This window comes from Scardinius erythrophthalmus, assembly GCF_964197995.2.
Source record: "Scardinius erythrophthalmus genome assembly, chromosome: 10".
NCBI classification, from domain to species: domain Eukaryota; kingdom Metazoa; phylum Chordata; class Actinopteri; order Cypriniformes; family Leuciscidae; genus Scardinius; species Scardinius erythrophthalmus.
This window is the reverse complement of record NC_138230.1, coordinates 38116346-38131565: the sequence shown is the minus strand read 5'-3', so window position 1 is coordinate 38131565 and position 15220 is coordinate 38116346. Positions and strand designations below refer to the sequence as shown.

Genomic DNA, 15220 nt, shown 5'->3' with positions numbered 1-15220 from the left:
ACTCTCAGAGGCTTCTCCTCACATATGCTCTATGTCTCTCCGGGGAAATGTAAGAGTGACGGATCCGACAGAAGACTGACAGGGCCCAGGTCCTCCCGCCGCTTTCCACTCACAGAAAAGAAATCATGCGATTAGCCAGTCACTGCTAATGAATCCCATGCTGGCCTGTCAGAGAAGAACTCATCACCCATCAGTGACAAGCAGGCTCCTTCACCTGTGTGAGGCACACACACACACACACACACACACACACACACACACACTCTGCACTCGCTCTGACACAGAGTTTGTTTATTTGGTTGGTGAGAGAGAATTTTGCTTGCTAGGTAGGTGTAATGACTCACTTTTTCTCTCGCGTTGTCTTTCCTTCCTCAAACTCACACACGAACGCCAACTCAAACGCCTCCTAAACAAATCTCCGATCACTCTCTTTCCCCCTCAACCCTTCTTTTACCCCAGAGAGGCTTCTAGTTATCATTATGAGTCACTCACTCGCTCACACAGAGTCTCTTTGCTCCTTTACTTGCCTGGAAGGCAACATATCCACTTGGCATGCACCCATAATTCAGAATTCTTCTGTAGCTATCAAACTGGAGGCTTTACAGAGCAGGGATGTCTTTGCATGCCACATTTTTAGTACGTGTGATGAATGACCTGCTTTTTTTTTCTACAAACAGTGGAATACAAAAGAAACCTTATTTAAAAATAAACATGAAACTTTTAGTATAAAATAGTAATGTTTGATTGAACAAGACATTCTTGAATGCTGAACAAGACATTCTTGAATGCTGAACAAGACATTCTAAAATGTATTATTATTTTTTAACTTTACACTCAACTTGTTATGGTGATATCACATGTAATACTAATAATAACTTATTAAATAAGATGAATGTAAAATAGAATGGTGGTCTCAGACATTTGGACCTTTGAAGAATTGCATATTGAATAAATCTGTTTCAGGGTAGATGCCATACTGAATATTACTTGGATGAAAATGAGGCTGTGAGCGATAGACAGCAGTCTTTACAATGGCATGCACTATTTAAAGATCCTAGATCACATGTAATTTTCAAAACTCACAACTTTCAAAAATTTGTCTAAAGAAAGGTCTTTGGGAAGATATTTCAGCCACTGAACATACTGTACTTCTATCCCTCACAGCCTTGTCTTCATTCATGTCAAATGCATTCATGTCAAACAAAATGACACTACCCTGACTAAGGTCTATTGAGATGACCGAACCTTGCAGCTGCAGCTGCACCATCTCAGATTCTATATGATTTGGCAATTACATGTACAAGCTCTGAATCTTTGAAGAGTTTTTCCAGCTACAAAACAGCTTCAAGATGCAGCCTGGTTTTGTTTTGTTTTTTATTCATTTTCTGCATTTTGCACTAGAGACAATGCCTCTTTAGCTGGTGTTAAGAATACACTTTTTGAAAAGGATGTCAGGTATCCAGACTCAACTTTTCTCCATGTCAAAAAGTTTTGATTTCTTACTTTTCTCAGGGGAGGGATGCATTGAAAAAAAAAAAAATGGGGGAGGGAAGATAGTGTCTGTTGCTTTGCCTTCACCCTCAGTTGGCTCGGCTCTTTTTTCCCCTCACCTCACGGACTCACTGTCAGGAAGAAAGACTGAGCATCAAGAGAGCAAAAAATAGAGAGATTGCATTTGATTCACTAAGGAAGGTTGGGAGAGCCATGGGGCTCAATTACCACAGCAGCCTTTAAGTGCCTATTTATTATATAATCGTCTCCTTAACACACTTTTAAGGAGTCGAATTGGTTTTGTCTAGAAATAATTAACAAAATTTTACATAGATCTCAATTAATTACCCGCATGTTACAGTGCGTTGCATCACTGGCCTGCGAGTGTTGCCCGAAACCTCAAGACCCCCATTGTGTGTCGCGGCATTGTATCGTTTTCCTATTTCCAGCCATTTTTCTCTACCAGAAGATCAAGGAAATTGATTTTATCCAAGTTAAACTTGCCTGTATTTGTGTCATCTCTTCACAGCGGACGATGGCTGTGGTGGCACACTGCGGGGTCAAAGTGGTGTCATCACTAGTCCAAATTACCCCCAGGAGTACAACAACAACGCAGACTGCACCTGGACAGTGCTAGCCGAACCAGGTGACACCATTGCCCTGGTCTTCTCTGATTTTCAACTGGAAGAAGACTACGATGTTCTGGAGATAACCGGCACGGAAGGATCATCTCAGTGGTGAGTGCCCTAACGTTTAGTTTTTTCAGGCGTTTCTGGGAAAACCAAAGAATCCCGCTTATTGTATGCTCCGCTAAGTAGCGCGAACGCTTGTTGTGGTGCTGTTGGCAGCGGGTAAGTGTTTTACGAAAGAGAGGAAGCCAGGAGAACCACAGTCATGAAACATCTCAGCACTTGTTCAATGGAACAGAACCAAATCACAGCTTGATTCAATTATTCAGCACATAATGCGCACAGAGCTAGGACCAAATAGAGGGGATAAAAACGTTGCAGTCCATCGCAAACCTTGTCTGGGGAGCACCGGAGTACTGTTCATTTATGGAAATGGTTTTATGGGCCTCTTAGCCTCCGCTTTCACACAATTTCCTTTTCACACCCATTAAGTACTGTAACAGGCTCTCAGAAATTCTTATTGGATCGGGACGGGAAATTTTTTTTTCTGTCAGGATGTGGACCTAAATGTGACAATCTAATGACAGAAGATTAGGTTTGAATTTAAAGGATGGTTGTGTGTAATTTATTAGAATATGCTAGAATACTTCATTTGTAGAGACGGATGCTATATTTAGGTTCACTCTACAGAAATTATACACTGACTCGCCTTTTGATCTGTTGATGATTGCGTATGATACGTTCTATTCCATGTTATTGTATGTTTTTGTCCTAATCAGCGGTTGTAGTGGGGCTTTGCTGACTTAAAATATGTATTGAATTAATATATTAATTGGATTTGCACTAGGTTTAATACAGTTCCATTTGTCCAAATATAGCTGAAGCAACCTTTTTGTTTTCACATGAGAACCAATTAAAACATTTTGGTAACACTTTATATAAGGTTTTATTAAAAAGAATTATGCTTTTGGTATTGTGAACAAACTTTTTTTCAGCTATTGGTAATCTATTTTAATTTATAAATATAATATTATTCATTGTTAATTCCTGTTGTTTTTTCATAATACATTAGCATTTCCCAAAATGTTAAAAGCAAATTGTATATGTGCAAACTAACATGATCCTAGATTAATAAATGCTGTAAAATTGTTCATTGTCATTTCAAGATACCTAATGTGTTAAGTCGACATGAAATGAAAATGAACCCTATCTATTATCTCAAGGCATTGATCTTATTGTGCCTGATTCATCCATGCATTTATATGATTGTTTGTTTGTTTTTTCTTTCGACATCATCATTTTTTTTATCAAAATGTCAACTCGATCTTCCAGTGAAATGTCAGGTGATGTACATTATGCTGGACTTTTCTAATCATTTAGTCCACTTATACCCCACTTCTTTCTTAGTCAAACTTGCATTCAGCTCTACCTCCATCCAGTCAACAATTCGTGGATGGAAACAAGTCCTGCTCTACATTCTATTTCTTTTTTGATAATCTGTTTTACTCAGATGTATGACACAATACAGAAGAAAATATCTTTCACTACTCCCTCTACGTCGCAACTTTAACACATTTAACCTTGTGATAAAGTATTGCCAAAATGTCACAATTTTTTGTTGTTGTTTTTGTAGACTGTTATACACAGCTTTGAAAGTATTAAAGTAAACAGAATTTTCCCAATAAAATAAAGACTAATTGGACCACCATGAAAACGTTGGGGACTTTGAGACTATAGATTCTGAACAATGAGCACCTTAAGTGGCATGTAAATGAACAGCCTCCCTGCTTCTAGGGTCTAGCCCTATACATGCCTAGGCCTTATTGAGCTGTGACACCCTGCACTGAAGTCATGAGGCATAGACGTGTGTTTGCCTCTTCGACACGCTCTCTGAGGGTCAACGCAGAGTGCTGAAAGAAGGTTGTTTCTGGCCAGAGGAGGCGATCGATAGACCCCACTTCTCTCTGTCCCCTTGCTGCCACCATGCATGGGGTCACTGCTAAGCCCTTAATTAAACAGGCAATTATCAGAGGGTGAGGAGTGAGCAGACGGAGAGAGACGAGATGGTGTCGTTCGACCTTGGCATGTTCTAGAAGCCTCAGGGAGAGTAAATAAAAAGGGAACGAATGACCAGAACTTCATGGGCAATTAACCAATGAAAATGCCCAAAAATTAACAAAATAAGAATCAAACACAGTCAGAGCGGCCAATTGCTACTCAGCACCAGGCGGAAAGCCAGGTTGGTCTATGTGGGATTGTATGAGTTGTTCTGCTTATCTAAGGGTGGATTACTGTTTTTATTGTTTAAATGCTGGAGAAGTAGAGCTCTATAATTTCCGTGATGCGGAAAACTGTGGAATCCAGTCATAAAAATGGAATCTACTGTATGATGCGGAATGTCATAGTATAAAGTAGGGCTAATTCAATATTGATATTAAAACACCAAAAGACTGCCAGTTAAATATGACGTCTGTATGTACCGTGTCTCTCTGTGTGAATAAGTGTTGCCGTTTTGTATAATACACATACTCATGCATGAATAACAATTGTGGTGTTTCAGCATCTACCCACTCACCATATGAGGACATTCCACATGAACTTTATCTCCAGATGATCTGAGAGTTCACCTCATGAGTATTTCAACATTTCATATGATAGAACTATCGTCAAATATACACAGAAACTCAAGTCTTCACTACAACCCACCAAAATAAAAGTTTGGTTTAACTCGAAGCAGTGACAGACATACTGTGCTTCTGAACCCCTGAACAACATCAGCAATTTCAGTCTCACTTCCTGTTACATATGTAACAAATTTGCATAATGCCAGCCTATAGTCTTCATTGGCTGCCCGTGGACAACATCTATTTCACTCTCAAACACTGTAGTTGTAGCTGAGGCCTGGAAGAGTGTGGTTCATGTTTTTGACATGTTGAGAAGACATGGTTTTCAGCGCTGCGAATCCACTCTTCACGCACTTCCAAAGGATGAGGACTCATGCTGGAATTGATAGGGTAAAAATCTGATGCCATCATTATTGTTCATATCACTGTGTATCAATCGGCCGAAATTCAGATATGGCAATAGGTGTTTGTTTTTCCGATATGTACTGTAAGTGGTAGGCCTATCACAACAGACTGGGCAATTTAACCAATCAGAGCAGAGAAGGCTCCCGGAAAGGAGGGGTTTACAGAGAATGAATCTCCGAACGAACCGTGAGAAATAAGGTGATGTGCAATGTATTATGAGAAAATTCAAGGTTTTTTTTTTTTTTTTTTTATGCATATAAATCTATTGTAGTAGACCTTGAAAATAAAATTATTGATTAAAACAAAACTTTTGAAAAAAAATAAAACTATTGTTGTAAATATTTTAATAAAATATTAATGAGTTGAATTCATTTATATATCCTTTCTAATTATTAAAATGTAATAAATCATTAAAATGGAATCCAGAAAAAAATCTAATGAAAAAGAGAATTTGGGGAATAAACAAAAAATTATTTCATAGGGCCCTAGAGAATTTGTTGCCATTTATTTGCTAACGTTTGGCTGCATGTTTCTCAGATATGTAGTTGGTAGTCTGGCTAGGTTTGAGTAGGATGATTTACAAATGTGGATGTGTAGAGGTAAAGGACACTTTCCTCAGATAAACAGGGGTCTCGTATATGAAGCGGTCACCATTGTAGACACGCAACCGGAAGGAAGTCAAAGGCCGCATGCAAAAATCAATGTGCAAGTGATCAGGAAGAAAAACAGTGCTGCTCTGTGTCAGGACCTGTTTCTATCACCCTGAGCATTTGATTGGCACGAGACGTGTCTGTGTGCTGTGCAGGGCCCAGCAAACAACACTGGATACTCAGTCATCTGCCTGCCTATTGAGTTGGGCAGCAGGGTTACCTATGAATCACTCCAAAGAGCCCCTCATTCCCTTTCGATCTTCTTTAGCACAGATCCACTGAGCGGCAGAACATTACTATATAAACATGGAATTCTTACTCGGTAAAACTAGTTATAAACACCACTAGAAGCAGATTCTTACGAATATGCATGAGATGAGCCTATCGGTCTAGTTTCAGTTAGTTTAACTTATTAAATAATACTATCATAGACATGACTTGGTGGGATAGTGCATATGTTCTGACACAGTTCAGCTGTGCTTAAAGTCACCAGTAAATCAAAATGTAAAATCCATATACAGTACAGGTCAAAAGTTTGGAAACATTATGTTTTTTTATATTTTTGAAAGAAGTCTCTAATGCTTACCAAGGCTGCGTTTATTTGATCAAAAATACAGAAATAAAAAACAGTAATACTATTTGTACTACTAACAGTAATATTGTGAAATATTATTACAACTTAAAATAATAGTTTTCTATTTGAATATACTTTAAAAAATAATTTATTCCTGTAATGCAAAGCTGAATTTTCATCCAGTCTATCACATGATCCTTTAGAAATCATTCTAATATTCTGATTTATTATGAGTGTTGGAAACAGTTCTGCTGCCTAATATATTTGATGAATAAAAGGTTAAAAAGAACTGCATTTATTCAAAATAAAAAATATTTTCTAATAATATAAATCTTTTTTACTATCACTTTTTATCAATTTAACACATCTTTGCTGAATAAAAGTATTGATTTATTTCAAAAAAAGAAAGAAAAAAATGACTGACCCCAAATTACTGACCAGTAGTGTATATTGTTGTTACAAAAGATTTCTATTTTTAAAAAAATGCTTTTTTTATTTTATTTTTTTTACTTTTTATTCATCAAAGTATCCTAAAAAAAGTATCACATGTTATGAAAAAATATTAAGCAGCAGAACTGTTTCCAACTTTGATAATGAATCATCATATTAGAATGATTTCTAAAGGATCATGTGATAGACTGGAGCAATGATCCTGAAAATTCAGCTTTGCATCACAGAAATAAATGATAATTTTAAAGTATAATAAATTGAAAACCATTTATTTTAAATTGAAATAATATATCACAATATTAAATTTTTGATCAAATAAATGCAGGCTTGATGAGCAGAAGAAACTTCTTTCAAAAACATTAAAAATTGTAATGTTTCCAAACTTTTGACCTGTACTATATATATATATATATATATATATATATATATATATATATATATATATATATATATATATATATATATATATATATATATATATATATATATATATATATATATATATATATATATATATATATATATATATATATATATATATATATATATATATATATATATATATATATATATATGTAATATTGTAGTAGTTATAAACAAAGGTTTATTTTATTATTTTATTTCATTTTAAGTTTGCAAGGCTCCAGAGTAACATTTGAGGGTAGAAATTTTATTCATTATGTCAAAATAATTCAAAAAGCAAAACGATTAAAAAATAAATATGGCAGTGGAAATGGCAGCTGGTTATAATGGTAATTTAATGTCATTTTTATTTTTAAAAAAGTGTGAGTTTCCCTATATCTTGAAACTTTTAGTTTTATAAATGTGGGTAATCTTTGAAGGATGAACAAATAATGTTTTGGTCATCACATTAAAAATAACATTTAAATATGATAATATTTCAGTTTTGAAGTGCTGAAAAAAGATGTGATTTACTTGAAAGCATTTTACTATTCCTGCCAAATTCCCATGGTTACAGTTAGTGTTACTACATTAAATTTATGAAATGAATTGATGTTGGGGAATTTTGTGGTGGTCGCGCCAGCGCACCTGCTAACAACAATTTGGTCGGCAGGAAAATGGTCTAACGAATCGTTCGGTTTGTAATGCATACTGAACCGAAAGCCTCGTACCCAACGGTTCAACACGTGTATCGTTACACATATACATAAGCTCATATACACGCAACTCCGAAATCATTTCAGTATGGACCTTGTTTTGTGCACAGGGGCATTGGCATGCTTGAATAGATTGGCCAACCCTGAACTGTTGCCACATAGCTAAAATCATGCAGTCCTTTTAAAATGTCACTATACGCCGTAGCATTAAGAATTGTCTGTGCTGGAATAAAGCTGCCTTGCCAGTTAGAGGTGGATGTCCACACACTTTTGGACATGCAGTGTAGTTTAATGGACTGTTTGGAAAGGCTTTGAGTTTATCAAAGATTTACATTTTAGCACAATGAGGTTTCCAACCCACACATCCAACCAACCAACCCCCCTATAATTCAATACATCAGAGATCCTTAAGTAGTTGTTTGTTTTCTGCAGATCTGAGGCTTCAATCCTCTGGATAACCTCTCCCTGATCTCTTGTTACTCAGCAGGGTAGAGAGCAAAGAACAGGCCGGTGTACTGTACCTTAAAGCTGCCATAAGGGTTGTTTATCAATGCATCTAAACAATGCTTTCTTCCTCTCTCTTTCTCTAACTCACCAGAGTCTCTATCTCTACATCTCCCAAGAGACTGACTGATGTTCAATAACTACTTGCGTTATTGATTACCTGTTTCTTCTCAACTGTGAGAGAGACTGGTATTTATAGAAAGCACTGGATTTTTGGGATGGATCCATGGCTCAAAAGGTTATTCTGCAACCTGCTTTTTTTTTTCTTTTACCTTTTTGAGAACAGTGTTGTAAATGCACTTTTTTAAATTGTAATTTTGGATGCCTTTCAATATCAAGCGAGCATTTTGTCCAGCATATGGAGCTTTATAAATCATTGATGTTAAGGAATTTGTTTTGAATCTACTTAAAACACACATTAGACCAAGAATATTCCCTTAAATATTTCCCAAATATTTGCTGACTTTATTTAAGCTATTGTTTTTGCTTTCATCATTGTTGCTAATATGAAGTCATCCTTGTTGTAAAAGTTGATATTGTGGCTTAATATATGGTCAGACTCTTGCACGTGTCATTATATTATTAACATTTAACTACATTTTTACTCAAATGGAGTTACAAGGTTTTTGATCAGCGAATGTCAGACATTATTACGGCATCTGAGCCAGTAAGTTCATCACATTACAGTTTCATCAACTAACATATTATAAGTTTATTGTACCTGTAGCTATGTGGGTGCTCAGTTTGTTCTGTCATTTGGCCAAATTATCATGTTATAATAAATGAAATGCAATACACAGGCTGTTTAAGACTGTCTATAATGGCTATAAATCTTGAGTAAAGACAATATTGTACATTTTCAAACAACCCGTTCTTTATTTACCTCTTGCATTGCCAACAAGCGGAGACAGTCCAAAATGTGTGCAGCACTTCATTAAAGATTGAGGCGAGGTGGAGGTATGAGGTTTGACTGACAGTGTGAGGATCCAATGGAGTTGCGAGGTTTAGTCATAAGCTCCTAAGGGAGATTCTGTCATTCTTCTGGCTGACACTCACAAAACCCTGTGCGCTTCCAGCAACAGCACACTGTTCATTTAAGTGTGGACAAAGAGAAAGGTTTCGCGCTTTTGTTTTGCACATTTGGCTGGTGGCAGGATAGGTTCAAGTAATTGCCCACTAGCTCTCTTTAGATTACAGTCTGCATTCATGTGACTGACAGAGTATTTGTCATCTACGTGCCACACCATTTTTGCCTAGTTTTAAGGGATGAAGTTTTTTTTATAAATGGTTCTTGGCTAGATATAAAAATAAAAACTGAACAAGAAAGCATTGTAAATCACTTTTAATATTTCTTTATTTATCCTGGAAAACACTTATGCCTCAGCCCATTGGTTGAGGAATGAAGCTTGGCTTCAGTTTTTTCAGTGTGTGTTTGTGTTAAACATGACGGCTGATCGGCACTCAAGTCACGCAGATCCCCGCTGAGACAATTCCCTTCCTGTCAGTCTTTCCTCTGCAACCTCCCCCTCATTATTATTGAGATGCCATAAAACGTCAGGATGCAGGCTGTTCTAATTGTCAGATGAAAGTGTGCCATTCTGAAGTCGTTCATAATAAGTGCCGTTTCTTATTTTATTTTTCTCCTCGGCCCTCTGGTTACCATTTATAAAATGGTGTGAAACTCGGCCAGTACAAACACTGGGGAAGGGAAGGTGTTGCGCTTCGCATGGAAATCTGAAGGAGTGTTGCAAATGTTCAGTTCTCCATGGTTTAGACACATGCCACGGATAATTACATCAGACTGTAAAAGCAGGTCAGCGTCTTACTGTGGAGGGGGATATCAATACCATTTCTCTACTGGATGCCTTTCTCATTCCGCATCTCTCTCTCTCTCTCTCTCTCTCTCTCTCTCTCTCTCTCTCTCTCTCTCTCTCTCTCTCTCTCTCTCTCTCTCTCTCTCTCTCTCTCTCTCTCTCTCTCTCTCTCTCTCTCTCTCTCTCTCTCACATGTTTCCCTCTCCCCCATCCTTTTGATTTTTCTTTCTGACTCAAGACGTCTGGAGTTCAAACAGAAGGAATTGTCTTTGGAAGGGGGATTCAGATACATGCACAATTTGTTCTCATTTCATCCAGATCAAAATCAAATTCATCTTTGTCTCTGAATGTATTATTTACTAAAAAGGCAAAAAAGAACCAACAAAACTAATGCACTGCTTTTTGTGGGTTGGTGTGTTCACCCAACAAATTCATAATGTCATTGTCATTGAAATCCGTATGCTGTTATTCATCTATTTGAATCTGAAACATGAAAGGAGGACATATTTTTGTTACATTTTTATTATTATTTTTTATAAATGCTGTTCTTTTGCTTATGGTGTTTCCACAGGTTTCCACAAAAATATTAAGCCGCACAAATGGTTTTTTTTTTTTCTTGATAATATTAAGAAATATTTCCTGAGCTCCAAATCAGTTTCTTTGAATAATTTCTGAAGGATCATGTAACACTGTTATGATGCTGAAAATTCAACATTGCATTACAAGAATAAGTTACAGTTTAAAATATAGAAAAATAGAAATCATATTGATCAAATTGATCAAACATATGCACCTTTGGTTTGCATAAGACACTTCTTTCTATTAAAAATAATAATAATGATAGAATCATTAATAAATGAATCTGTTGATTCACAAATATGACACATCCGTTTTTTTTAAGTTTGTTGATACTGGTTATTTATTGCCAATTACGATAAGCTGATAATTGTTTTCATGATATGGCAGATTAAAGTGTTTTTAGTTTTTTTAAAGATTAACTTTGTTAAATGACGGGAAAGGTAATCTAAATGTAAATACAGAAGATATTAGCATCTACAATTAAGCATACAATATAACATGACATATTCAAAGTTGACTGACAAAATAAATAGATCCATAAATAGCAGTGGTTCTATCATCAACACGACTCAAAGATGCCTGAAGCATTACTTCTAAAAGTGACGTGTAAACGTGGTCGTCTTCTTCCAGAGGAAATGACAAAGAAGGGGCTGTCAGGATGATGGGAGCTGAGTGCATTATCATTATGATTTCTGGTTGTATCGCAGTCCTTTTCTCTAAACTATACAACAACGTCGCGCTGGGCTTCGTGACAGTGTCATTTCAATTATACCTCAAGATGTGCTATTCTGCATGTCAAATATATCCTTCCCATCCTTGCAGTGAACACACACATATACCCTCCATGAATAATACACAGGACCATATGTTCTAGAGGAGTATGTGCTAAGCATGCAGGCAGAGATCACATGCAAACATACTGTATGTGTTGTCTCTTTTCTAGCCAGTGATCACCTGGGAGATGAGACCCTGCTATATTTTTGACTGCGATGTTGTTTAATAAGTAAATCCACACTACATCTTAGGTGTCCGGACAGATTTCTGCTTGTGTGAATGCCTTGGAGGCGCAGATCTCTTTCTCACCCTGTTCATGTTTCCACCATGTCTTTGCTGAAGCAGCAGAATTAAACTGAAACTATGTTTTGGCTTCCCATCAAGGACAGTGTGAAATCAATAGCTATCTCTATAGTCCGCCTGATGCACTTATCAAAATCTCGTCTTTTTCGCGAGTCATGTTTTATTTAGGCATGTGTTGGTCTAATGTCTCCATTCACATTTAGCCATCCATCAAAATTGCACAGATGACCGGCGCTTAGATGGTTTCTCGCAATATCAGATTGCTTACACGCATCCTCTCGGTATGTAAAAGTATCACTCAGTCTTCTGCCTAGCAGACACCCATCTGAAATCAAAATAGACAGGAACGGCTGAGGAAAATGGTCAGTAAACTCATGTTTAGTTGCTTCCTATCAGTGTCATGATCTAAATCAGCATTTTTTTTTCCCTCTCAGAATATTACAAGAGCTTTTTAAAGGAGGGCAAAATGACACCACGGTACATATGAATGAGATGTGGAAGCCTATAAATATCTTTTAGAGCACTCTGTGGGACGGGTGGGTGTGAACCCATTGATTTTGGCCTAATGCACTGTAAATTGACCCCTTCTAGGTCCCTGCTTTGCATTTGGCCCACATTAGAGAACTGCAAGGAGATGGACCAATAGTATAAGCGTATTCGTAAGCAAGTTTGATGCCAGAGCGCCTTTGTTCATTGTAATGATAGACGTGGACCGTACAATGAGAGATTAAAGGTAATGGATTAGATCAACCCCCATTCCTCACTGCTGATTACCCAGCACTCCTCTCATTTTTATACATGCCGGTCGACTGGGAATGACTCCAATCTGCTCGCTGTGTTTCACAAGTATCGGTAAAGCGCACACACTGTGTGACACCACACTGAACAGCTGCAGTACTTCTTATTGCCTAAAGCACAAAAGTGTGTGGAAGTGTTGTTAAGTATCTGTCTGATCACTTATTCTTTCTGACTAAAGATCATTACCTCATTATAAAGTGAGGGAACCATGGGGCAGGATGAAATGGACAAACTTATCGACCTGAAACTTTTCACTTGTTTTACAGTGGTACATAATGTATTATCAGTTAGTCAGGCGTCCAACTATTGTCATACAAACTGGTTCATGTTTGCTGCAGTGTGTTGGCAACCGAAAACCAGTTCTTACTTAAACCACACTAGTTTACTTTAAATATAAAATAAAATAAAAATATATAGAAACAAGTATGGGAAATAATTAATTTAAATTGAATAAAAATGGAATTGGGTGACACTCGGTTTATAAATAACTATTTTTTTTTTCTGTAACATTGTATAAATATGAATAAATGAATATACAAATAAAGTCATATAGGTTTGTGAAAAGCCATTAAAACATTTTTTTGTACACTCATTTTTTGCAGCAATTGTTTCACATGTTTAATATTATTTATTATTATTATTATTATTATTATTATTATATTTTAATCCAAAATTATAATCCAAAATCTTAACTGCACAACAAACAAATAAAAAAATAAAAGAAATCATTCTGGATTGGTTTCACTGGAAATGATATAGGCCTCAGTCAAGAACTGGCTCTGATACCAGCACCATTTCAGTGGAAAGGGGTAATTGTAGCTTATTCTGGACAAGAGCCACCTACTCAAACTCAAAGGTGGCCGTCTGACCGACGTGTAAAACAACCAACCCCAAAAGGCATACAATGTATTGTGCCAATGAGGCCAGTGCTACGGGGCCTCTGACTGCCAGGGGCCTCCAGCTGAGATACCCGCTATGGCTAGAGAGAAATCACCGCAGATGTAAAATCGACATAGATAAACAAACAGTGACTGAATGTGTGCCAGTGACTAGTGGCACACTGTGAAATAAATGCACATGTTCCTGGCTCTTCATCAGCTTTAATGTTTTTTACCAGTCACGGTACATTCTTGTCTCTTTTGCAGTGTATTATTCATATTTGTGTACAGTCTTGTAATTGCAATTTTATTTCCTTTTTAATTATGACTATTTTTCTCATATTTGTGCGTTTAAGTTCTTATTTCGACATCTGACAATTGTGACAACTGGGGACCTCCAAAATTATTTGCTGCCAACTAAATTTTTTGATGTTTTTGGGCAGATAAATCTGAAATCAATAATACTACAATAAAAGACCCACTTAAAAGTAGTAATTAATTTAACTTGCAGATTAGTAGAAAAAGTGTTGTGGTATTTAGAATGTTTTAAACACATAATGCAGTTCTGTTCAATGACATCCAAGTTACTACTAACTGCTTCACTGCTTCATCATGACCACATCCTCATAAGAAAATGCTGATTATTTCAGTATAAAAACATTAGGCCTATGGAAAGTCTGTAGGTGTGTGTGTGTGTGTGTGTGTGTGTGTGTGTGTGTGTGTGTGTGTGTGGTATTTATTATTTATATTTATTTATTATACATGCATTTACTATGTTTATATTTATTTCATTTATATTCATTAGTTTTAAATAATATACTTATATATGTATATATACACTCACCTAAAGGATTATTAGGAACACCATACTAATACTGTGTTTGACCCCCTTTCGCCTTCAGAACTGCCTTAATTCTACGTGGCATTGATTCAACAAGGTGCTGAAAGCATTCTTTAGAAATGTTGGCCCATATTGATAGGATAGCATCTTGCAGTTGATGGAGATTTGTGGGATGCACATCCAGGGCACGAAGCTCCTGTTCCACCACATCCCAAAGATGCTCTATTGGGTTGAGATCTGGTGACTGTGGGGGCCATTTTAGTACAGTGAACTCATTGTCACGTTCAAGAAACCAATTTGAAATGATTCGAGCTTTGTGACATGGTGCATTATCCTGCTGGAAGTAGCCATCAGAGGATGGGTACATGCATGGTGGTCATAAAGGGATGGACATGGTCAGAAACAATGCTCAGGTAGGCCGTGGCATTTAAACGATGCCCAATTGGCACTAAAGGGCCTAAAGTGTGCCAAGAAAACATCCCCCCACACCATTACACCACCACCACCAGCCTGCACAGTGGTGACATGGCATGATGGATCCATGTTCTCGCCAAATTCTGACTCTACCATCTGAATGTCTCAACAGAAATCAAGACTCATCAGACCAGGCAACATTTTTCCAGTCTTCAACTGTCCAATTTTGGTGAGCTCGTGCAAATTGTAGCCTCTTTTTCCTATTTGTAGTGGAGATGAGTGGTACCCGGTGGGGTCTTCTGCTGTTGTAGCCCATCCGCCTCAAGGTTGTGCGTGTTGTGGCTTCACAAATGCTTTGCTGCATACCTCGGTTG

The 15220-nt window shown here is 36.9% G+C and overlaps 1 protein-coding gene across 1 annotated transcript in view; it reads left to right on the top strand.

The window, feature by feature from the left end:
• The window catches only part of csmd2 (CUB and Sushi multiple domains 2), a 323103-nt gene that overhangs the window by 117984 nt on the left and 189899 nt on the right, over positions 1 to 15220 (top strand). Inside the window, 1 exon segment of the mRNA XM_081376365.1 lies at positions 2021 to 2228. Within this exon segment, the coding sequence (XP_081232491.1) occupies positions 2021 to 2228 (208 nt within the window).